Genomic DNA, 25,214 nt, shown 5'->3' on the forward strand with positions numbered 1-25,214 from the left:
GAGACCCTTCTTTCCCTGCCTAGCTCTAAGCCCCCGGCCGTGACGCAGAGCTATGACGTTTCAGCAGGATCTTCTCTCTCTCTCTGTCCCCTCCCCCCCCGCCCAGAGGGCTTCCGGTCGAGCCCACCGTCACTTCCGGGCGGTGAGGCGCGGCGGCGGCCATCTTGGGCGGCTGGAGGGCGGGGGGAGGGAAGCGGCGGCGGCGGCGGCGGCCGGGCTTGCGGCCCCTCCTGCTCCTGCTGGTGCGGCGGCGGCGGCGGCCCGAGGCGGCGCCCATGGCCGGGCAGTTCGACGCGGAGGACCAGGCGAGCTGGTACTGGGGCCGCCTGAACCGGGTGGAGGCGGTGGGGCTCCTGCAGGGGCAGCGCCACGGCACCTTCCTGGTGCGGGACTCCAGCAGCATCCCCGGAGACTTCGTCCTCTCCGTCTCCGAGAGCTCCCGCGTCTCCCACTACATCGTCAACAGCCAAGGTGCGCCCAGGGAGGAGCGGGGGCCCCGGGGCCGGCCTCCCCCGCCTCCGCCCCTCTATGTGGGCGAGGGGCCTGCAGCTCCAGCGGCGCGGCTTGAGGCCTTGTCGGGCGCTGCCTTGGGCGGGGCCGCCCCAGCACGAGGCTGCTTGGGCAGACCGACGCCTCCTCGGTTTCCTGGCGGGCTAGGCCGCGCCTCCGTTTGGCCTGAGACGGGGTGGACCCCAGTCCTCAGTTAGCTGTATACTGGGAGAGAGGGAACTTTAATCTTCCTGACTCCACCTTCGCTCTTCTCTTATCCCCCCCCCCAAACAAAATTAGGAGCGACCAGAGGGTCCGCAAAAGGATCCTGCCTCGCTCCAGCCAGCAATGTTTCTGATTCCTTGCTTTCTGCTGGGAACTTCCTGCTGTTGCGATTGGCCCCCGAAAAGATGTGCGCTGCTCCTACGCTTGGCTTTTTATAATTGTTTCAAAGTTCCAGTGTTGTGTTTGTTGCTGCTTGCTCGGTTCACCTGCACCTGCTTTGAAGGCATGAAGCGCCTTTGAAATCTTTTGGAAGAGCAGCAGTTGCCGAGTTTGCAATCAAGTGTTTGTTGACAGTGCTGTAAAACCGCTTGGCTTGGTTACTTTGGTGGTTGGGGCTCAGATGGTGCCCTGTAAATTGAATGCACAACTTTATGCATGCATTCTCTCCATAATGCATTCCATTATGGAGAGAAGATTGCGCAAGTGATGCTTGCTTTGAGGATGCAGGACAAGGCCCATTTGTGTGGTGACCCTCCATAACACTGGAGAGTTTTTCTGTTTGCTTTTACAATGAGGTATTAGATATTTTTAAACCCTGCCTTAGTAAAAAAGAGTGCTTTTACATGGTTGCATATAAGGTAAATATTTAAGACGGTCACAAATTGAAAAGTTGATTGTACTGAAAGAAAGCTAGTTACAGTCAGAGTTATCTGTTTGGCCATGCTCATAGCTTTTGGAGTAAGTAATCTGTAGTTTTCTTTCTCCCCTCCTCCTCCCAGGGTCAAATAATCCTCCTAGGTTTCGAATAGGGGACCAAGAGTTTGACTCCCTGCCAGCTTTACTGGAGTTCTACAAAATACACTACTTGGACACTACAACCTTGATAGAACCTGTTTCAAAATCCAAACATAACAGTGATGTGCAGCTGAGGCAGGAAGAGGCTGAGTATGTGCGTGCTCTCTTTGACTTTAATGGCAATGATGAGGAAGATCTTCCATTTAAAAAAGGAGACATACTGAGAATCCGGGAAAAGCCTGAAGAGCAGTGGTGGAATGCAGAAGACAGCGAAGGCAAGCGAGGGATGATCCCTGTTCCGTACGTCGAGAAGTATAGACCTGCCTCTGCTTCAGTATCTGCTCCGATTGGAGGTAACCAGGATAGTGCGCTCCCACAGCCGCTGGGTGGGCCGGAGCCAGGTCCCTATGCCCAGCCCAGCATCAACACTCCGCTCCCCAACCTCCAGAATGGCCCCATTTTTGCCCGGGTTATCCAGAAGCGGGTCCCTAATGCCTACGACAAGACAGCCTTGGCTTTGGAGGTACATAATGGGCAAAAAGAGATTGGTTCAAGCAATTTCTCTTTCAAATAGCCTTGCATCCTAAGAGGTTAAGAATCCTTTTGCTGTTAATCAAAAGTAGTCATGTTTTTCATGCATTCTTTGTTTAAAATATATGAAAGGGGTGGTGAAAACATACCATTAAGGGGCCAGTCCTCACCTTGCAGCAATATGTTGTCCTGTATCCTTATGCATCTACAGTGCAGTGGTGCCTTGCAAGATGAAATTAATTCGTTCCGCGAGTTTTGTCGTCTTGCGATTTTTTTCGTCTTGCGAAGGACGGTGTCGGGAAAGTTTTGGAAAAGCTTCAAAAATCACCAAAGTCTTTAAAAACCTCAAAAAAGGCTACCACACCGCGTTCTATGAGTTGCTCCTCGAAGTCGCAACTGTATTAACAGTGTTAAGAAAAAGGAAACAAACTTGCAAGACGTTTCCGTCTTGCAAAGCAAGCCCATAGGGAAAATCGTCTTGCGAAGCAGCTCAAAAAACAAAAAACCCTTTCGTCTAGCGAGTTTTTTGTCTTGCGAGGCATTCGTCTTGCGAGGTACCACTGTACTAAATGTAAATGGCGTTTCTGTGTCTCTGGCACTTGTCACGGTGCCCCATGCGCTAGAAGTGGTTTAGTCATGCAGGCCACATGACCTGGAAAAGCTGTCTGCAGACAAACACCGGCTCCCTAGGCCTGAAAGCAGAGATGAGCGCCATGCCCCATAGTCAAATTTGACTGGACTTAACCATCCAGGGGTCCTTTACAAAATGTGACACGTGTCTAATGTTGGAGCCTTGGGCAGGCAGGGTGTGCTTGCCTGCTGTCTCTAGTGCATGCGATGGCCACTTTTGTTTTTTCCTTAAAGGTTTAATTATGCTGAAATCTGGGAGCAGCCTATACTGAACTTTAGAATTGTTTCATTCTGCAGGCTTGTGCATCCAAAAGAATGAGGATTCTGTGTTGTTCAGAGACAAGGGGGTTCTCTACATCCATGCAGTTTTCTGAAAGGCCTGATTAGACACATTGCTTTGGCAAACAGATTGCTATGCCAAATGTTGTGGGTAGCACACTGCTATGCAGTTCAATAAGGTCTACTGTCTCCTTAGAGGTTTATGTTTTCATACTACAGTGGTACCTCGGGTTACAAACGCTTTGGGTTACAGACTCCGCGAACCTGGAAGTAGTACCTCGGGTTAAGAACTTTACTTCAGGATGAGAACAGAAATCGTGTAGCGGCAGCGGTAGGCCCCATTAGCTAAAGCGGTACCTCAGGTTAAGAACAGACCTCCAGAATGAATTAAGTTCATAACCAGAGGTACCACTGTATACAGCATTTCCCTTATGTGAGTAGATAAAACCCTAACTTCAGTTGTTCAAGAGCAAGAGGTTGGAGCAGTAAATGGCAAAGCAGACTTTTGTAGGGCAGCTGCTTTGGGAGAGGCTCTTTGCTCCGTCTTTCAGGTGACCCAGGTGATTTGCAAGGCTTTGTCCTGCTTCCAGGGAGGAGTCTGACCGTAGAGAGGCCTGCCTGACGGGAGTGTTACTGTTTCCACTTAATATTATTGGGAGGCTACACTGTTTCCTTAGGCTCACCAGGTAGTTTTCATCCTGATCATAAATTTGGCGCTAAATCCAAGCCCCACTGGGATTTTCAGTTCCTGCAGCAAGTGGGATTTGCCTTCTGCTCTTTGCATGTAGTTAATCATTTGACTGAGTGGTCCTTGGCTTTATGAAAGCAATAAAATGGGCCAGTTCAAACCTGAAACCTTTTGTGATTGTAGGCTGCCTGTTAAATGAGCTTAATTTTTCCCCAAGTGACTTCACTTGCTTTTGAGCAGCACCTGAGATGGTGCCGCTTTGTGTTTTCTCCTGGACACAGTGGAACGGAAATATGCAAGCAGCTGTGCAGGCTGCACCAGGACGGCCATTCTGTGGTCTTGGAAGAGTCAAGCCAAGAGTCTCCACTGATGCTTGGCTGGTTGTGTGACTGAATTTCACCGCTTCCCATTCTCCTTGGTGCTTTTGGAAAGGGGTTATTGGCTCAGTATAGTGTTGTGACTGACTACTTTGACCAAATAATTGTGGACTCTACTTGTCCAAGGAGTTGTTAACAGTGGTGCTTTCATTCTTGGCTGCAGGTCGGTGAGCTGGTAAAGGTCACCAAGATTAACATGAGTGGCCAGTGGGAAGGAGAGTGCAATGGCCGGAGAGGACACTTCCCGTTCACGCACGTACGGCTGCTCGATCAACAGAATCCCGAGGAAGACTTCAGCTGAGTATGGCTCAACGGTTCTGCTTACAGATGGGAACAAACACACTGTGTTCCACTGCAGCTGCCATAGACTGTTCCTAGATGTCAAAAGCAGTGTCGCTTCTGCAAGACACTGATATTGTTGAAATATCCCTGGGACCCGACACTTAAAAGAGGCTTGTGTTTTCAGGGTACGAAACTCAATGGCTTCTGTGCCAAAAGTGGCACATAAGGATAGGTAAATCAGAGACATCACTTCCCCTCTCCCCTCCCCTCCTCCCTGCTGGAAGTAGGATTTGGCCACCTCAAGAGGGTTCTTGTGTATGGCTTTACCAGTCCCATTGCTTCGTCTGTAGGCAGCAAACCTGAATGGTTAAGTAGGAAGCTCACAACTTGCTAAGCCAAGAAAATTTCCTCTCTTTGGATTTGATTTGCAACTCCTGCATCATAACTGCTTGTTGCATAATAAGTACAATTTGCACATTGCAGGTGACTGTTTAAACATACTATTTTGATACTGGGGTAGCTGTTGCATAACTACCACCATTTGAACGGGTTAGCTATTGTATAACTATTCTGTGTTTTGGCTATTCCCCAGAGTTCCCAAGAAAGGGGGATTCAGAAATCAGTCTCCAGTACAGGCATAGCAAGTTACTGATTTAATTCCAGAAGTAGAGATTAAAACCTAAAAAATTAGGTAGACTGACTGGCCTTCTTCTAAGTGCAGAGAACTATGTTTGTTGCACTTTATTCACTAATATGGGTAACGACACAAGTTGCTGAATCTGTTACAGATCTGAGCACTACACTCCAGATGTAACCTTTGATGCGCTGCAGGAAGGAATGGAAGTGCCTCAAAGTCTTTGCGTGCTTTTATTCATTCAGTATAGTAAGATAAGTATTGCCAGTGCTTTTTTCCTAAAAAAAAAGGTTTAGGGGTACTCTCATTCCGTCTGAGACTCAGGAAACACCGTGACAGGAAATGAGGCCGCCATCGGGGGTACCAACGGAACGGACGATTCACCGTGCTAGAGAAGAAACAATTTTTTTTTTTAAAAAAAGTTTCTTTTCCTGTTAGATTCACAAAACGTTTAGGGGTGTGCATACCCCCAGAAAATAAGCACTGAATATTGCCATCAGAAATCAAAATGCCAAAACCTTTTTTTAAAACCTGCTATTTAGGTCTGTTTGTTTCCATTTGTAAAGCATTCACATGATGGCTCCATGAAGATCTTATTTTTAATAAACTAATGGAAATACTTAAACGCTTTGGGATTGATTCTAATACATTCGTAATTCACAAAATTAATTTTTATCCCTTCACTTTTTCCACTACTTAAACATCCAACTTTTGTGCTAATATTTCCCAGGCTGCTTTCCCCCCCACATCCTTTTTTAAACAATCCAACCATCCACCCAGATGCAGCAATTGTAAAGAAGGCTTTTCTTCCTAAAGGATAAAGAACTGAAATGTCCTTTGGAGGATCCCATATTGTCTTGTTACACGTTGCAGTGGAGTAGCTGGATCCCAGTATGGAGACCATGTGCAGAATACACCACTGTGTGTTAGGCCCTTGGGGCTGGAACACTGCAGTGGTCATGTTCTTCACTTCTGCTTAAGTGCGATTGCTTTACGTTGAAAGGGCAGTGCCTGCAGAGTAATGCAAATTGGCTGTAGATGTGTGACAGCATCAGACAGTTTTTAGCAAAATGCTCTTGCTGATCAATAATTCAGGTTGGCAGGTAATATTCCTTCTGATGGTGCTTGTTGCGTGTTTTATCTAGATCAGTGTTTCCCAACCTTGTGCCTCCAGATGTTTTTGGCCTACAACTCCCATCATCCCTGACTAGCAAGACCAGTGGCAAGGGATGATGGGAATTGTAGGCCAAAAACAGCTGGAGGCACAAGGTTGGGAAACACTGATCTAGATCATGCTTCCAAATTATTGGGCAAGCCGTGAACACAATCAGTTGCCTTCATGAACCTTCTTGGATTTCTATGGGGAACGCAGATTATTATTATTTAATTCTGCTCCTTAACTGGAATTTGATAGTTGAGACCTACCTGACTGTCTCTGTAAAGTTGACCAATTCCTCAGCAAGTTCCTCCCTTTTCTTTTTACAGCATTTCCTGTAAGATAACATAACTCCTTATTAAACAGCTTTAGTACATGCTACAGTCTTAAAATCCATAGACCTTTCTTTGCTTTTGTTGATTTTAGTAGTTCCTCTTTCACACTATTAAATTTTGTCATGGAACTGTATTTTACAGAGAAATGCAATATTTTTAATTAAACCTCGATGTGCTGCATTTTTAAATAAAAAATATAGGTATTACAGTCCATTTCAGTTTGGAACTGATCAGCTTGGCAGAAGGAAGGGAACCAGCTTTTGTGCCTAAGTCAACAGTCCTCCGGATGTTGCTGGCATTCAGTTCCAGTCAAGCCCAGCAAACCCACCCAGTAGTGCAGAGGTGATGGGAGTTGTCATCAAACAACATCAGGAAGACCCCCCCCCCCCTCTCTTAAGTTGTGTGGGGAAAGTCCCTGTGTTTAAGAATGCAACAGTGATTGAGACGGAACAGAAAAAAAACAAAATTCCATTTGCTTCAATGTTTGTGCTGAGTAAGGCTGGAAGGCAGGGAAGCATGGATGACATTAAACTCCTGCACAAGATCGGAGGCTGCTTTTTCTTTTCCACAGTGAAGCTCCTTCCTTCCTAGTTACTTCAGAGATTTAAGACTGCGTCACTTGGTCAGTGTTGGGTGGTTAACTTGTGCTACAGCTAGCGTAACTCATAAAGGTTTCTAACTACAGCACCGCCAGCGGCTGCCCTGTTTTCATTCTCTTTGGTGCAGTTTTGCATCGGTATACTGAACTCTCTTTGAATGGGCTGCTGTGTATCCTGTCTTCCATCTGTGTCAAACCCAGCCTTTCATACTAAAACTTGCTGTGGTTTAATCTTGTTAATCTGTTGGAATTCCTAATACTGCAAGTATTTTAATCATCTTTAATAACATGCCATTTGGATGAAAGATACTAAGTAAGCGAACAAGAATCAAAAACATGTAAAAATGTGCCACTGTATTATATAACACTACACACTTTCTTGACAGTTACTTTTTGTAGTATGTAATTGACATGTGCATAATACGTGAAGTAAATAAAAATTGCAAAAACCGTATTTGTGACTCATTGCTTTAAAAATATAGACGTATGGATATGTGAGATACCTAGGGTGATTGTAACAAAATTGAAAAGGTACCTCAATATTTTCTTACGTGCGTTGCACATTAGGATCAATTTCTTGGTAGATGTAGGATGCAAATTGAATTGCTATTAAAAGGACATTATGTGTCCCCAAAGTTGATGAGTTTCAGTTTTCCTGCCAGTTTAAATTATATATAACTCACATGGCATATAAGAGTTTTGACACCGCTTTGATGTGCTTGAAAATTTAGATTGCACTGTGGCTATTGGGACTATAGCTGACAAATAAACTAGTTCAAACCAACTTCTCCCTGTGGACATGCCAGCTGCTCACGGTACCGAATATTCACTGTAACTGAGCTATTTCTACCTCTTTGCAGCCTACTTGTGCACTGCGCTAGTCCAAAGTTTCTATGGGCCTCTTGGCAGGCGTTGGCATCGAGTGCCTTACAGATGAAAATTATAAAGATACACGTCGGGGAAGTCTGAAAATTTGTGCCATTGGGCTCTCCACCCTCCTGAGCTCTTTATGTTGTGTAAATCACCCTGTGATCCTCAGATGAAGGGTAGTACAGAATAATTCTTGTGGAAAGCTTTCTCCATCGCACTTATGCTGCCAACCAGGTTTGAAGCCAGTCTGCCAATATTAAGTCAACTGGTTATTTTTATTTAAAAATTCTAAATTTATTACAAAGGTGTACCCAGATCTGGGCAGCAGATCTTTTGAGAAATAATTATTTACTACTTTGCCAAAGTATATATTTGTATACGAAGGGACGCGGGTGGCGCTGTGGGTAAAACCTCAGCGCCTAGGACTTGCCAATCGAAAGGTCGGCGGTTCGAATCCCCGCGGCGGGGTGCGCTCCCGCTGCTCGGTCCCAGCGCCTGCCAACCTAGCAGTTCGAAAGCACCTCTGGGTGCAAGTAGATAAATAGGGACCGCTTACCAGCGGGAAGGTAAACGGCATTCCGTGTGCGGCTCTGGCTCGCCAGATGCAGCTTTGTCACGCTGGCCACGTGACCCGGAAGTGTCTCCGGACAGCGCTGCCCCCCGGCCTCTTGAGTGAGATGGGCGCACAACCCCAGAGTCTGTCAAGACTGGCCCATACGGGCAGGGGTACCTTTGCATTTACCTATATTTGTATACATTTGTATACCTCCCTGCATCCAACAGAAAAAGTGTGAGTCCTTTTGAGAAGAGCAGGGGCAAGCCTCCTCCCTGACATTGCATTGCCATTTGAGCGGGGGTGGGGGGGTGGCTGTGCAGGGTGACAAGGGTCCAGCCAGCAGTCGTGTGCCTGGGAAGGATGCAAGCGGGGCTGTGAGGCACACCAGTGATGCCGAATGCAGATGCCGCCCCCCCTCCCGAATGGAGTGCTCTTCCCCAGGACACACCTGCGGGCTTGATTTCATTTATTGTATTTATACAGCACATTTTTCTTCAAAGGAGCTCACAACAGCCCTGTGAGGTAGGCTAGGCTGAGAGGCAGTGAGTGGCCCGAGGTCGCGCAATGAGTTTCAGGGTTGAGGGACGGACTCGAACCCTGCTCTCCCGGGTCCCAGGCCGGCCCTCTAACCCTTACGCCACAGGCCAGGGCGGAAGCGGACGCCGCGGCTCTCGCGGTTGCTAGGGAGCCGCTGTTGCTATGGACGGGAGGGGGGAGGGAGGGAGGGAGAGCGCGCGTGCATCGCGGAGCGGTGCGCCTGCGCGCGCGGCCCGGAGTGCCCGGATGTAGCGGGAGGAGGCGCCGCCGCCATCTTTGCCCGGAGAGCAGCGAGAGCTGATCGTGGTTGAGCCCCCCCCGCCGGACCATCGGTCTCCATCCGCCCCGCGCAGCCCCCGCCGCCCTCGCCCGACGGACATGGACGACCGGGAGGACCTCGTCTACCAGGCCAAGCTCGCCGAGCAGGCCGAACGCTACGATGGTGCGCGCGGGGGGCGACGACGACGCCGACCCTCTGGCCGGCGGAGGCGGAGAGGGACGGAAGGGAGGGAGGGAGGGAGAGACGGAGGCAGCAGGCCGGGGAGCCAGAACAGACAGGGCGGCGGCGACCAAGGGCCAGCGGAGGGAGGGAGGGAGGGGCGGGCGGCTGCCTCGCTGGCTGGCGGAGGGGAGCGCCGGGCACAAAATGGCGGCGCGGGCCGGCAAGACGGGGCGGGCGGGTGGGGAGGCGGCGGCGGCGGCGACAGAGGGAGAAGCGGCGGGGCGTGGGGGGGGGGCGCACACAAAATGGCTGCCGCGCGCGACAGGCGCTGAAGACGCCGGCGGGGGAGCGGGGCGGGCGGGCGGCGTGAGGGTCTCCTGGGCGGGGAGGACAAAAGCCCCACGCTGGGCCTGGGCGGCTCCCGGAGGTCTCGGCGGCGCAGAGGGGCGTGGCGGGCGGAGGCGGAGAGCCAGCCGGAGGGCGACGCGGCTCCTTGTTCCGGGCGGGCAAATGGGCTCCCTCTCTTACGTCCACCCATTTCCCCGGTTCCCGCAGCCCCCGATCGCCTGGCGGGGGGGGTGTGTGTGTTCACTGGGTACGGGCTCCCGAGGGGGGTCTTTTTTTTGCCCCAAGCTGGTTAGTTCAAGCGAACCCTCTCCCCCCCCCCCCAACGTGTTCCCTTGGAAAAGACCGGCAGAATTTTTGGGTATTCGCCAGGCTCCACTGCCCGTTATTGGGCAGGGGGAACAACCATTCTGAGACTCGCAGGAAGATAATCGGGGGGGGGGGGTACTGGGAAATAATAGCATGCTTGGTTAGCTGCCATCACTGTCCCTTGCTGGGGAACTGAAGATGTGGGGATTGCTTAGGTCCATTTGCTCTAGTATTTAAAAGCATCTGCTGCTGTGAAACCCGGAAGCAAAAGTACACTCTCCGCTTCACTCAGTTTCTCCTTAAGCTTTACAACCTGTCGGGAGTAAGCATTTACCTGGGTTTGTGTGACACTGGCCCGTATCTTTTCTCCATGCTGAGGGGCAGGCAGAGAGTGTGGGGTGGTGCCCTCGTTCCTGTGGATAGCACACATTGATCGCAGTGCAGGGAGGTTCTCTCCAAAGCAGGGGAGGGTGGAGCTGTCCAAGGCAGAAAGCCACTTACTATTAGGTGGCCTGTTTCCATCCCATCCTGGCCCTGACGGCTGAGCTTACAATACAAGGAAGGCTGTATTTATTGAAAAGGAGCTGGGCTATTGGCGGTGACGTGTGGACACTGGGAGTTGTAAACGCTTGACCCAGCCGGCTTTTTGCAGTCTTTGCATAAAGTGCCTTTTAGCTCCTTGTAGACCATGGAAGCCGCCACCTTTGGAGTTTATCCCTTGCCTGGGTAGCCGCAGCTTGGGCAAAGGAAAGTGGCAATGGCTTAGAGTGCTGAACAGCTTGTGACTACCACTCTTGGGCATGCCTGTGTGTTTTTTGTGATGACCTGGTTCCGTTTCCCCTGTCTGCTTGAAATGTTAAGGCTGAGCTGACTTCAAAGGCTCCCTGCAGACCACAGGAGCTGAACATCACAGGTGCTCTTCTTCCTCCCCCTGCCCCTTCCAGGTTACAGCTGCTCTCCTTCCTTAACACCAAGAGGCAAGAGGTTCTCCCAGAGCAGGAGGCCTTTCCTGATTTTGAAAACTGAGCTTCAGAAGTGCAGTATAAGGTCAAAGGCACTCCCTGCTTGGCAGTGGCCTGGCAACCCCAGATGTTTGGGTGACTTCTAAGCCTAAATGGGCATGAGACCATGAAGGTGCCCTGAATATACTTCATTGCCCAATGTCTTTCAGGTTAAAACCTGTACTCAACTCTAGAAACATGATACATGCATATTAGCATATTTTCAAGACTCCCGCCTGAATAACAGTATTGCTTTAAATTCTTTGGGGTAAATGTCTCCTGAGCATTCTTAGTGTCTCCCCTTTTGGTTCCTGCATTTGTTGCCTCTTCATCTTTCCTCTGCTAAAGCAGCCAGGTAGCGCCTCTTGTCCCCTGCTTCTTAGCCTTTCCAATGCTTCTGTTTCTGCCCTCTTCCCCTCCAAATTTAGAAACTTATATTTTGGAAGCAGAAGGAATTATGCAGTGTAAACATGTGACAACAGATATCAGAATACAATCCGGTCATTTTCATCACTGTTCTCCAGCACACATCTGGCTCAGCATAGCTTGGAATGCCTCATCATCTATCATATAGCAGATCTTCACTGCAGCTGGTGCCCAGTGATATGTGATGGTTGCCCCAAAGCAGCTTTACATAAAGGGCTTCCCTTTTAATAGGGATACAATTTGGAGTTGGTTGATATATTTGTGCTCCATTTCTGATTATTGTTCTTTGCTACAGTGTGTATAAATTCACTGTAGTGAAGGCACCTTCTGTTTTCATACTACATGTGCATGAACAGGAGAACACTTAAGGGCTGAAAAAGTTGTATGATGTACATCTAATCTTGAGTAGCTGACCTGAAATCACAGCCCTGGTGGTTTGTAGCTCAGCACGTCAATGGTGCAGCTCATCAGTGCCCTTTCCTGGCTCCTTGGAATAGCATAATGGATGCAAAATGAAAGTGCTTTGGTGATAACAATGACACCACTTGAGTTCTTGTAGGTCTGTGAGGCTGTCCTGGGTTGTGCAAGTGGCTGCCTGCCTCCTGCCTCCCCTGCTCAGGTTTGTCCAGACTGACATTAATTCAAAGCCAGGCTTGTGTCTGGTTTGGTGATGGTTTTGAATGGAAGGGCATGGAGAGCAACTCTGCTCAAGCACACACAGACACACCTATTCTCTCTTTAGAAATGGTTGAGTCAATGAAGAAAGTAGCTGGGATGGATGTTGAACTGACCGTCGAAGAAAGGAACCTGCTGTCTGTTGCATACAAAAATGTAATTGGCGCTAGAAGAGCTTCTTGGAGAATAATCAGCAGCATTGAACAGAAAGAGGAAAACAAAGGTGGAGAAGACAAATTGAAGATGATCCGGGAGTATCGGCAAATGGTGAGTGCTCAGGAGAGAAGGGACCCCTGGGACGCTTGAGGGGCAGCTGGCGGGGTTTGCAACCCTACATGCAACACAGTCCAGTGGGTGGGGGGCTCACAGAATTCTGTTGTCGTTGAAAGCATCAGTGTGTGAGTTTTGGATTGTGGAACATAACTTCTCCAGCTGCACAGCCATGCTGTTTAGGGTAGCCCCCAGGTAAGGGTTGCTTCCTGATTTCTCTGTGATGGCTGTGTTTGGGATTGAGCAGGACTTTTCCCAGTGTAGACTGAGGCATGGGTGAGCTTGGGGATTCCCCTCCCTCCCCAACATCCCAGCTGCATTGTTCTGTTGGGCTCTTTGCCAGCAAAACTGTGTGGACCTTGCACTGGTCTTTTGCTTGCGCTCTTCAATCCCATTCAAGGTGCACTTGGACCTTTCCTTGACCTGGGCAGCTGCTTCTTGAGGCACCTGCTCTCTTCCTGGTCTCTGCCTGTTCCAGTCAAGGTGCTGGCTATAAATGTGAAAGAGGAATGAGGAGCTGTCTTCAGGGCTGCTGGTTATATCACAGGCACACATTTCATCCTCCGCTGTGTAGCAAATCAACCAGGGTTGCTGGCGTTCATACTAACAACCGCAACTTTCACAGAAGGGACAGATCAGCTGGTTTGAGGGAACCCTAAGATTTACAGAACTACCAAAGAGGGTAAAAAGCCCTGAAACAGCCCATTGGGAACAAAAACTTCCCAGCCGCTGTTTTATCTTTTTCAAGGGATGGGAAAGATGGAAAAGTGATGCTCGGGTACAGGGGTGGGCAGAAAGGACCTTCTTAGAAAAGGGCTAGAACCCGAAACTGGAATCGCTTCACCTTGGAGAGTGTTGCTGCCCATCCTACTTGCTTAGACTGAATCCTGTAACAATAAGGCTATCTCTGCTTGTGAAATGCCTTTTCTGCTTTTAGAAGACAGTGGATTTGGTTCTTGGGCTTCTGGCCCTCAAAGGCCTTGGGTGCTTCTCTAGGAGCCCCAGTAGATTCAGGAAATGGGATTCTTAGAGCACAGGGCAGCTGCAAGGCAAGCGTTCATTCGAATAAAAAAGGAATAAAAAAACCCCTTCTGAAATCTAACGGACAAACAAGCAAACCCATGACTATCCTCTTCCAGTTAAGCATACATTTTCTGAACACAACTGCCAGCTTTATGGGGTGGCTGTGAATTTAATTCTTTATATTTGCAGCCCTGTAACAAGGTCACATGGTGTCTCATTAAATAAATAAATAAAAAAGAAAGACATTGTGTTGCATCTGATACAATAAAATAAGCCATTAATAAGCTCCAAGGATAGCTCAGTTGGTTGGAGCAAGGTACTGATAATACCAAGCTTGCAGGTTCAGTCTCCATATGGGACAACCGCATATTCCTGCATTGCAGGGTGTTGGACTAGATGGTGCTGGGGGCCCCTTTCAGCTCTGTGCCTATGATTGGATGAAAACCATGGGCAATATAAAAGTCAAAGCAAAGAGCAAATCATGGTTCTGGAATTATGTGGAGGAGAGAAAAGTATCCACTCCCTTCACAGCACTTGTTACATTTCTCCTTATCTTTTCAGCTCTCTAAAGGCTGCATCCCATGGTGTCTCTTTCACATGGAGGCTTCTATGCATTGGAGGGAATGGGTGGTTCCCTTTTCCTCTGCACCCTCCTCCTTCTCACATTGGCTCCAGAGGGGCAGTATTCATGGGGCATGCAGGAGAAAGGGGGAATTGCAACAGTTGGCTCCTGATCCTGGAAACCCCTGCGGGAGCCAAGTGTAAAAGAGCACAAATGGTTAGCCAACCTTTTGGAGTGTGAACCTTTCCTCCTTGTGAAGATCTGCCCACTTCTCCAGTGCTTCGATATCCTTTTTGAAACCAGACAACCAGCCCTGTACCTGCATTTCAAGCACAGACAGATCATCTCTTTATATATAAGGCATTTATTATATCCATCCCTTTCCTCATAATGCCAGATATTTAGTTTGTCATTGACTGCTGCAGCACAGAGTTTGGCCAACCATGGAAAGCCTGCAAGCAGGACATGAGCACAATAGCAAACCCGCCCCCCAGTGGATTCCACCACAGCACCAGGCCCGAATGGTCTCATTTTGTTCCAAGTGGACAATCTTTGGGGTGGGCGATCCTTTGTTTGGCACCCATACCTACAATCGAGCATGCTGCCCTTTGCATAAAGATGATGGGAATCGCTTGAACTGGAATTGTAAGGGAATAATGGTGGTGCCTCTGTGCTGTGGAAATGAAGCTGCCTAACAGTGGGCACCCATAAGTCTGCACTGGAGCACAGTGAAGAATTTGCATCTTAGGCAAACCAAGCTCTGAAAAGTTCCCTGGATCTTTAAAGGGCTTTGTGTGTTGTATTCAGTTCATAACAGTAGATACATTGGTAAGGTAAAGGTACCCCTGCCCGTACGGGCCAGTCTTGCCAAACTCTAGGGTTGTGCGCTCATTTCACTCTATAGGCCGGGAGCCAGCGCTGTCCGCAGACACTTCCGGGTCACGTGGCCATTGTGACAAGCTGCATCTGGCGAGCCAGAGCAGCACACGGAAACGCCATTTACCTTCCCGCTTGTAAGCGGTCCCTATTTATCTACTTGCACCCGGGGGTGCTTTCGAACTGCTAGGTTGGCAGGCGCTGGGACCGAACGACGGGAGCGCACCCCACCGCGGGGATTCGAACCGCCAACCATGCGATTGGCAAGTCCTAGGCGCTGAGGTTTTACCCACAGTGCCACCCACGTCCCTAGATACATTGGTACCTCGGGTTATAGACGCTTCAGGTTACAGACTCCGCTAACCCAGAAATGGTACCTTGGGTTAAGAACTTTGCTTCAGGATGAGAACAGAAATCGTGCGGCAGCAGGAGGCCCCATTAGCGAAAGTGGTGCTTCAGGTTAAGAACAGTTTCAGGTTAAGAACGGACCTCCGGAACGAATTAGGTTCTTAACCCGAGGTACCACTGTAGTGTCTCAACCTTGGATTCAAATAAGAGTTTAGGGTGAGTTGCTGGATCAAATAGCAAATCATTCAGTGGTCACTGGGAAATTAGGAATAACTTAGATCGCCCTATTGCAGTGATCAGTTGGGCATGCATTTGCACTACAGTGAATACACATATAAGGGGGTATTGTTTCTGAAAGCCGAAGATTTTGGGATCAGGGTGAGGTGGAAGGATGTCGCTGTGAACAACAGCTGGGGGGAAAGTGGGCAAAAAGAATTCCCTACAGGCTCCTAGGTTGAGATCTGTGGGACACCTGATGAAATTTGGGCATCTCCCCACCCAATCCCCGCCTTGGATTGCAAAACAACAGCTAGCCCAGCAGGCCTCTTCCTTCAGACCCTCCATTCTGCCCCCTGGTGCATTTAAGTGGGGCACGGGGTGCATCGTGGCCTCTCTGCTCCTACTTTGTAAACCTCTTGGGCTTGTAGGGGAGGGAGGTAAATCCTTGAGTCAGAAACTTTACCTGGGCTGGAGGCAGGGATTGGAAGGCAAAGCAGCACACTTTTCCACAGGAGTGAGACTGATGATTATTCAAAAATTCTGTTAAAGTTCTGTTTGTTTATTCATTGGCAGCAGTTTTCTGAACTGGCCATTCTTTTTTCCTCTCTCCCCCAAGGTTGAGACTGAATTGAAACTAATCTGTTGTGATATTCTGGACGTACTGGACAAACACCTCATTCCAGCAGCCAACACTGGCGAATCCAAGGTTTTCTATTATAAAATGTAGGTGTAAAATGGGGAAGGTGCCTTAACTATGATGCTTGTGGGTAGAATGGGTTCTTCTCAAAGGTGACGGGATCCTCCCTAGTGGTGTAACATGTTGGGAGGCAGGGGCAGGAGGGGATGAACAGTTCTCCTCCTGCCCCCTCCAGAAGGAAGCAGAAGTCCAGAGAGAAATGGAAGCGTTTAGTAATATTTTTCATCAGTTCTTGTATAATATTGTTAAGAACATAAAATGTATTGTGAACAACATAGCAAGCATTAGTTAGCACATAAAGTTATACTCCTATATTTATTAAATTTGACATGAATGAACGCCTTGCCTTTATTCAGACAGTAAACTAGCTACTTCACCATAAAGGAACAAACATTTCATGCTTTTTTCTTGGGGGGGGGGGGGGAATTATGTTTAAGGCAGAAAACTATCAGTAAAGAAAAGGAAATTGTATTATTTGAGCTTAGAAACAAATCTGTCTCTACAGTCAACAGCCTGCATAGCTGGTTATTTATTTATTTAACTTATATATTTAAATTTCTGCTTAAATGTTCTATATAGAATGCTATGCCAGCTGGTAAGCTGTTGAAGTAAGCAATGTTTTCTTCTTTCCTTCCACCTGCCCCCAGGAAAGGGGACTACCACAGGTATCTTGCAGAGTTTGCCACAGGAAACGACAGGAAGGAAGCTGCTGAGAACAGCCTGGTGGCTTACAAAGCTGCTAGTGACATTGCAATGACAGAACTTCCTCCAACACATCCCATCCGCCTAGGACTTGCCCTCAACTTCTCTGTTTTCTACTATGAAATCCTTAATTCTCCTGACCGCGCCTGCAGGTGAGGAGCAGCCCCCCGCATGGGAGGGTTGAGGGGAGGTGCAGCTCTGAGCAGGGGTGAGAAGCAGAAGATGTCAGGGCAGAGGGGCGGGTGTTTCAGCTGCCACTGCTTCTGGGACTCTGGGCCTGTTGGAGTGTGCAGCCAGGTAGGCATGCAAAAGGGTCGCCCTTGTGTGCCCGCCCATACACCCCTGGTCATCTTTGTGGGTTAACACTTTGCTCCCCTGGTAAGAGGCAAAAGGTGGAGAGAATCCTGAGAGTGCTGTAGAAGTGGGCAGTGGCACCTCAGTGGCGGTTTTGCATAAGAGCCCTGCAGCCAAAGGGAGGCCGCCTATTCTAGCCTCCTGTTCTCACAGTGGCCCAAGGGAAGCCCACGAGTAGGACTTGAGTGCAACAGCTCTCCCCTCGCACAGTTTCCAGGAACCGGCATTGAGGAGCATTGCTGCCTCCGACCATTGTGTAGCCTTGTCCTCCGTGAATTGGTTTTGATTTGTTAGATCTGGTACCTTGGAACACTTTGTCATCTGTCTCCTTGTAGGTTGGCAAAAGCAGCTTTTGATGATGCTATTGCAGAACTGGATACGCTGAGTGAAGAAAGCTATAAGGATTCTACACTTATCATGCAGTTGTTACGTGATAACCTGACACTATGGACTTCAGACATGCAGGGTGACGGTGAGTAGCTGATGATGCTCCAGCCTTAATCTTAACATGGGAGAGAGCAAGTGGGGCAGGAGGTTGCAGTGCGTCCCCATGGTTCCAGCTAGCCTGGAACAGGAAGTCTGTCACATTGGTTAGGCCGTTGTGGGGGGCACGGTATTTATGAAGTAGGGAAGAGATAGGGGACACTTTTTCTCTCTCCCAGCTGAGCACCTTGGGACTGTCAGCCTCAAAGCTGAGTCTTTTAATGCTTATATTTTGGAGGACATGCAGTTGTGATTCCCCATCTAGGATTCTTACTGGCATGACACCAGAAATGCTCCAGTTCTTCTTCTCCATATTTCCAACTGACACATGGATAGTCTCTTGTCTTTTTCCAGGTTTCAACCATAAATGATTGATTGATTGATTGATTGATAGATAAACGGACACAGTCTGGCTTCCAGTTTATGTTGACCCCTTTCCCTTTCCCATGGGCTCAGCTGCAAGCATTTTTTAAAACTACCTTTTCCTTTTAGTTTTTCCACAGTTTTTAATTGCATACTTGCATACTTATGTGTGCCCAAGGATCTCCGTAGTATGTATAAGCCTCTGCATTGATATATGCTCAGCCACTTGAATTTACTGTTGGAGGGGTGACTGCTGTGGCCTCCCCTTCTAGCAGGGCAGCTCTTGTTCAGGGTGCCAGACATCTGCTCCGCCCTCCAAGTTACTAGGAACTGTCAGGAGCCCAAGCAGGGCTTTTCCTCAGCACTCCTCATTTTCTTTTCCAGCTCTTCAATGTGCTCATGAGACTGTTTTTCTGGGGTTGCATTTGCTTTTTCCTTTCAGCTGCACTCCTGTGAGCCTTGTTCTCATTCTTCTGTGGCCTTGTTTTGGGCTCATTCAGTGACTGCATTTGCTACTGCAGTGAGTTGTCATCTCTGGGTGACAGGCAGGAGGAGGGTGTTTCTTATGTACCTCAAGCATTTAGTTTGAGAATCACAATTTTTAAATTCATTACAAGCAACCCACTCCCCCACTTACGCAGAAGATACGTCCCGAGGCACTGCACTCATCTGCAAAATTGCATATATTTGAAGCACCATTGAAAAAGCCTGCAAACACCACCCCCACCCCCCCGGCCGCCTGTGATGCTTTTGAGTCACTTCTGGGTTCAGTGTGCTCCACTATTGCACACACATTTAGCACGTGTAAACGGGTGGGGTGCCTGTATTATGCATATTGCTGATTGCCTCAGAAAAACATTTCTCTAGGCAAAAATACATTGGGTACAAAACAATGTTAAGGCAGCAGAAATGCAGTCACTTCAATATTGAATCCAGGCCTAGCATTAAAAAGCAAACAAGGACAAGCCACAAAATACGTCTCAGATAAAAAGAGTTCAAAAGGCCATGAGGGCAGAAAGCAGCCAGTTGCCATCATGAACTTTGCATGTCAGCTGGGGTCCCACGGAGAAGCCTTGGTTCCGCATAGCGGGCAGTTTGATTCCCTCAGTTTAGCTGTGAATGCTGGAAGAAACTTGTTCAGTCCCAGACTAGTTGCAAAGCGTGAAGTGAAGTGAGGAAAAGAAAACGATGGTCATGATCGCATGAGATGTTTCTGTTGAGACCACCAGCCTCATAACGGGGTGTGTTTATTTATAGGGGCTAACCTTTAGTTTCAGAATTATGATCAGTCTTTTGAAAAAGACAAAATTCACTTTCCCAGCTGGAACTTTGCTGCTGTTTAAAATCAGGAATGCCTGGCCATCATTGGTTTGGTCCTCTGCAACAAAATAAAAGTGATGAGATTGTTTCCTCTTTGTTGAAAAAGAAGCATCGTCATGATTTTTCACAATTCACGTGGCAGATCTTTCATCTCATGAGATGGAAAAGTGTTCTGGTAGCTTGACTTGGCATTGGTAAATGCAGAAGTGGTAACAGTGCAGAATGTTGGTGGCTGGAAGGCGGCAAATGCGCTTGTGCTTGGTACATGATCCAGACAAGGTGTGGGGTGGCATCGCATGGAACCAGAACAAGTGAAGTGGAGCTGAGCACCTTGTCTTGGGTCCTGTAGGAAACCGACCCTCCTAGCCACTAATAGTTGGAGTGCTAATGTGGCACCCAGCATGCTCAGAGGGGTCCTGAAGTTTTCAAGAGTACAAAGCAGCATGTGTTGCTGATAACCCACCCCCCCCAAAAAAAGAAGCCCCAAGGCCAGTGATGAGGGGGAGAGGAGCAAAAGAAGCTCCATACTGCGTCAAACCATTGATCCGCCTAATTTGATAATGTCTGCGCTGACTAGCATAAGCTCAGCAGGGTTTCAGGCAGGGAGTCTTCCAACCCTACTTGAAGACACTAAGGATTGAATGTGGGGCCTTCTGCTTGCAAGGCCAGGTGCCCTGCCACATTTTTACCCCAAATGGACTACATGTTTTTCATCACAAACAGGGAGCACTCCATGCTGCAGATGCCAGTGCAATAAACGTAGCAGTATTTGGTGTCAGATACTTCCACACACATTCTCAGGTAGTCAGCAAATTGTCCAGATTTGGATTCCAACAGTTATTTTTTCTAGACGGTTGGTATGTTAAAAAAAGGGGGGGGAGCACATGGCCCTTTCCCAGGCAGAATTAAGGAAAAGCGCTTTTAGGACAGGTGGCCTTGGGCTTCTTTTTGTCAGACTTGGACGCCCCACTCCCAGCTAGAGAACAGACCCCGTCTCCAAAACCCTGTACTGGTTCTCCACCCAGCTCTTCACTGTTGCAGCACTCCCTGAGTCTTACCACAGGCACACCATTCAGCACCAAGGTGGGGTTCATCTAGCAGAAATGGTTTTGGTGGTGAAGCCAGTATTTCTCTTCTCAGGGAAATCTTAAGTGTTGCTGTCAGCCCTCATTTTCATTCAGCTCAGTATTAAAAGGTCCAGTACCTTTCTGGGTCAGGAGTGTGAGGCGGCAGCAGGAGAGAAGGGCTTTTTAAAATCAATTTTTATATGTCCTAGCTTTCTTTGTATTTATGCAACACATAAAATTTATGCTTTTTGTATTGTGTACATACCATTGTTTATATGGTTTTGTAATTTTTGCAGAAGTTTTTCTATGTTGTTACCCACTCTGGAATTGGTTGTGTTTTTTTTAGTGGAGTGGACTATAAATACTGTAAACGAAACAGAACAAATCCAAATTAGAATAGTTTAACAATAATAAATCAAAAAGTTAAAACCACTGCAAGCACAGCAACTTAAAAAATAAAATAAAACCAGTATGGAGCGTTGCATGGTGCACAGATCCCAAATCACTAAAATAGATGCACCCGTTACAGTGAAAATGCCTGGGAGGACGAAAAGGTATTCACTGGGTACTCAAAAGGTCATCCTGTGGACTGCCACCTTCCAAAGGCCCTGCCCCCACCTCAGCTGCTCAAGGAAGTATCAGAAGAGCAGCAAGGGGTAATCCATTCCTCCTTTTCAGCTTTTGGGGGAAGTTAATTGGTTTTTCATTCAGTAGTCCTCTGTATTGTGAAATACAGGCAGCAAGCATTTCACATGGGGTGTCCTTTCCCAGCCCCTATGCTCTGCCCCACTCCAGTCTTCTTTCGGGTCCAAAAGGACCAGTGCGCCTGCGATCGTGTGTCAATTAGACCTGCTTAAAGTGGACACTACCTGTGTGCTAAAATGACACCCAGGGGAAAGATGCATTCTTAGGAATCCACTTCAGGATGACTGATTCTACCTCAAAAGTTATTGGTTCGAGTTGTGAGAAAGTGTGAAGGGTGAAAAGGGAGCATCAGTGCACAGTGGCAGTTCCCAGATGTGCCTGACTTTTGTGTGTGCTGGTATCTTTGCAGTCCCTTTCCTAACCAGCCATATTGGGCTTGCCACATTCCCATCTCCTGCTTTCCGTCAACATTGTACCTGGGCTCATTTGCTGCCTTTCTCTAACTCCTGTTTCCCCCCCCTTTCTGTTGTGTAGATTCTTAAAAGGAACTTCACCTGTTCATTTTCTAAAACTCTACTTTGTAAGTCTTCATGGTTACTTGGGGAGTGACTGTTTTCCTCCTTGGCACTAATGCTCGTGGTCCTGCTTGCATATCTTGATTCTTTCAGGGCTGTGCACCAGCTCACCTGCTTCCCATAGGTTCTGAATATGGGCCATTGGCATTGGGTTTCTGGAGACCTGGGCAGGCCCCCTTGAGCGCTTGCTCTTTGGGCAGTTTTCAACACGTTTCTGTGCCTCTCAAAATGGCAAAGCTTAACTTCTGCACTGCCAGGGTTCCCCTGAGCTTATCATTTCAGTGGCCCCCATGAAAGGGCCTGGCACGTGCAGTGACGCATCCCTTCCACCTCTTGCAAGAGGAGTGCCAGGAGGGAGAGGCACAGATGGCATTTTGGCCATCTTGTTCTACTGGTTGATCCAAGTCCTGCATGTCTGGGGCTAGATCTATGCCATGTTAGGCGTGTTCTCCTTTGGGTGTAGGGGTCCATGCTTGTGTGTGTAAGGTCAGGCACCAACTGGTTAGTGGCAGAGGGCAGTGGAGCAGTCTGTGTTCATTGCATGCTTCAGTCTGAGGAGGTGGCTCCAAATTAACGCCAAGCATGTGAACAGCCTTGGTCAAAACAACCCTTTCTGTAACCTTTGGCACAAGGCTGCTTGTGTTGGAGTTGCAAAGTAACCATTAAAACAGTGTTTGCCTTCTGCAGAGCAGGTTTGCAGGGTAGACTAACAGTGTGTTGCTGTAGAGATAGGAGCCACTGAAAAGAGCCATGGTCCTAGGGTGAAAGGAGGAAGGCGTTTCTTTTGGCTGTAGAAGTTACTTGGTTATTTTGGATGCTTGTTTTGATGGCCAGCATTTGAGATTTCACCAATGCTGTGGGGGGGGGGCTGCTCTCGTCACTGTCAGGCACTGCCCACTTGTCCTGCCGCTGCTGTGAGGGGCCAAGCTCTGTAGGTGAATCCTGGCAGGCAGAGGCCTCAACGACAGGGTGATCTGCTGTCCTACAGCCATGGCCTAATTCTGTTGTTTTCCTTCCCAGGTGAAGAACAGAGTAAAGAAGCGCTGCAGGATGTGGAAGATGAGAACCAGTGAGACATCAAGGCCAATAAGAGACCCCCATCTTTGTCCCCCTTCTACCGCACCTACTCCCATAAGCCCCTCAGTGTCCCTGGGAACCATCTGATCTGACGTTTGTGATGGGCCCCAGAATTTAGGTTCCTACCCTGTTGGTTTTTTTACACAGTTGAAAAGTTCTTTAAAAGGCAAGAGTGAATGTCTGTGGATTTTACTGGTGCCAGCTTTCAGTTTCTTTTAAGACACTAACCGGACTGGCTGCATAGAGGCTTTTTCTGCATTCCTGTGTTGTCTTCTGTCAGTGTTGGAGGTGACATCTGGAAGCCATTAGAATTCTAGCAGAGGCTTGCACTGTAGAGTGCATGTGTTGGCATTTTTCATTTTTTATAATTGTTTAAACAATTTTATATGAGTGTTTAGAATTGGGCGTTTAGCTTGAAGTTACCGGTTTCATTGGGACAGTTCTTGTAGTGGTTTTGCTGTAAAAGAAAAAACAAAAAGCAAAAAAAAAAAAAAATCCAACTGTGCTGAGATGATGTTGCTGCAACAGACGGTGCTGGTAACGGTTCAACAATCCGTGGCTGCTCATTCTTGCCTTCTCTTTACTTTCCCTCCAAGCAGGTTAGCATTGAAGGTGGCGTTGAAAGCCTGCATGTGTGTTCAATATTTTTCTCTCCCTCCCCCCTCCCTTTTCGCTAGCTCAACCTCTTTTGTTCAGTATGTGTAACTTGAAGCTAATTTGTACTACTGGATATCTGACTGGAGCCACAGATACAGGATCTGTATTGTTCTTACTGAAACACAGCATGGAATTAACATTAAACTTAAATAAAACAACCCTAAATTAAAATGATGCCAAATACTACTGCTACTTTACCCTGGTAAATGTTTAGCAAGAGCTGCAGACCGAACAAGTAGCAGGAAGAAAAGTGTTACTTAATGGAAGAGAGGCTGGCTGTAGCATAATGGAGAGGGAGGCCATCACCAGAATTTGTGGGTCTCAATTGGCAGCTGCCCAGAGAGCGCAAACTTGGGCACTGAATCAATCTGAGGTGGATCAATCTGCTTAATTGTTGCATTGCGAGGAAACAGTTTTTATCAGGGAAGCAGCAAGGCAGACGCCTGCCTAACTGGGTCAAAAATTTGTACTCTGGTTGAGCTAGAACACCTTTTTGAAAACCAAGCCATGCTCCCTTTCATTTCTTAATGGCTCTGTTTCCTTTCAAAGTTAAACTCCGCTGTTAGCTGTGCTCAGACCTTTTGGTCACATGCTGACAAAACACTGAAAGGATTGTGGGGAAGCCTTCCGGCCCCCAAAACTGTTCCTTGGCTGCTTCAGCCTCCTTCTGCTAATGCCTTGTACTCTCCTCCTTCTGGTCTGAACTGTCTCCTTGCCTTTTAGCTTCATCTGGGCTTTCCCCTCTGGCTGAGCAGTGAGTCTGTTGGATAAATAAAATACTGTGTCAAGATTCTGCACCTCAGGCTGCTCTCTACTGAACCCTCTCAAAAGTGGGAAATGCTTCAGCACTCAACCAGCATCTGCCAGGCCCCCATCAGTCTCCATCCCTTCCAGTAATATGCTTAGTGATGCCTTTCGGTACCCTTCTTGGTGAGTGGGTAGGGGCTTGGGGCTCTTAACAGTGTTTCCCTCTTGAGTGATGCCAAGAAGTGTAGTTGGTACTGGAGGGTTAAAATGGATTGCTTGATTCAAGTGCCCATTCCTTTCAGCAGCCGCCCATTTTCATTTTTGAGAGCTGTTCCCTTCTCCCACCCCCCCATTTCTCAAAATGCCAAATGAGCCAGTGGTACGGCGAGTCTGCACATTAACGGATTTGTTTGGGGCAAGCGAGGTTCTGGCATTGCCCTTGTGCTAACAGCTGCTACTGCTCCTACCTGCAGATAGAACTGAGGTTAATGGATCCCTTTCCTAGGGGGATATCTGAAAAGAGTGAGCATCTAGCCTGCCACAAGAACCACCCGTCCGTTGAAATGCAGTCTGGAGCAAATGCCTGGTCCCAGGACCCCTTTTCTTTGTATTGGCCATGGAGTGGCCATCTTGGGTGCCTTGTTTGGCGATCAGAGCCAGGAGCCTGGTCCTCCTCCTGTGTTCCTAGGGCCTTCAGCCCCCTCCAGTCCACAGAAACGCAATGAACAGATCATACTAGTGTTGTGTGAAAGGTGTGCAGTTGCACAAACGGTTCCTTACACTTGCATGGGCTCTTCATACTTTTTAGCTATTTATACTTTAGTGGGTGCAAGATGAGGGAAGCTGCTTTGCAGCACCAACTGTACTACAGCTCTGATGAGAAACAGGTCACACACCCGTAATACTTGTGCCCTCCCCTTTCTGACTGAACAGGTGACAGCAGACGGTTTCTACCAAGGACTGCACAGCAAGGGGGATTGCAGTAGTTTGCCATTAGGCCTCATTCTGAGGCTGCTTGCTTCCTCTTTCTTTGCTGCTAGCTGGAACCA

General features: G+C 48.2%; 2 protein-coding genes across 5 annotated transcripts; both read left to right on the plus strand.

Annotated features, from left to right (window-relative positions):
* The first annotated feature begins 170 nt into the window (after positions 1 to 170).
* On the plus strand, positions 171 to 5,555 carry CRK (CRK proto-oncogene, adaptor protein). Of its 3 annotated transcripts, none has more exons than XM_028707462.2 (3): positions 171 to 471; positions 1,494 to 1,862; positions 4,178 to 4,316. In XM_028707462.2, the coding sequence occupies exons 1-3, from the start codon at positions 276 to 278 to the stop codon at positions 4,183 to 4,185; spliced, it is 573 nt and encodes a 190-aa protein (XP_028563295.2). In that variant the 5' UTR covers positions 171 to 275; the 3' UTR covers positions 4,186 to 4,316. The 3 variants fall into 3 exon arrangements, with proteins under 3 accessions (XP_028563295.2, XP_028563294.1, XP_028563293.1); XM_028707461.2 differs by having other exon boundaries at positions 1,494 to 2,099; positions 4,178 to 4,311; XM_028707460.2 differs by having other exon boundaries at positions 175 to 471; positions 1,494 to 2,032; positions 4,178 to 5,555.
* A 3,665-nt stretch (positions 5,556 to 9,220) lies between these two features.
* Positions 9,221 to 23,592, plus strand: YWHAE (tyrosine 3-monooxygenase/tryptophan 5-monooxygenase activation protein epsilon). Of its 2 annotated transcripts, XM_028708082.2 has the most exons (7): positions 9,221 to 9,424; positions 12,248 to 12,447; positions 16,095 to 16,201; positions 16,823 to 17,029; positions 17,567 to 17,703; positions 21,644 to 21,689; positions 22,705 to 23,592. In XM_028708082.2, the coding sequence occupies exons 1-6, from the start codon at positions 9,361 to 9,363 to the stop codon at positions 21,649 to 21,651; spliced, it is 723 nt and encodes a 240-aa protein (XP_028563915.1). In that variant the 5' UTR covers positions 9,221 to 9,360; the 3' UTR covers positions 21,652 to 21,689; positions 22,705 to 23,592. The 2 variants fall into 2 exon arrangements, with proteins under 2 accessions (XP_028563915.1, XP_028563914.1); XM_028708081.2 differs by lacking the exon at positions 21,644 to 21,689 and having other exon boundaries at positions 9,222 to 9,424.
* The last annotated feature ends 1,622 nt before the right edge of the window (positions 23,593 to 25,214 follow it).

The sequence above is a fragment of the Podarcis muralis genome, chromosome 15, assembly GCF_964188315.1.
Source record: "Podarcis muralis chromosome 15, rPodMur119.hap1.1, whole genome shotgun sequence".
In the NCBI taxonomy this organism is placed as follows: domain Eukaryota; kingdom Metazoa; phylum Chordata; class Lepidosauria; order Squamata; family Lacertidae; genus Podarcis; species Podarcis muralis.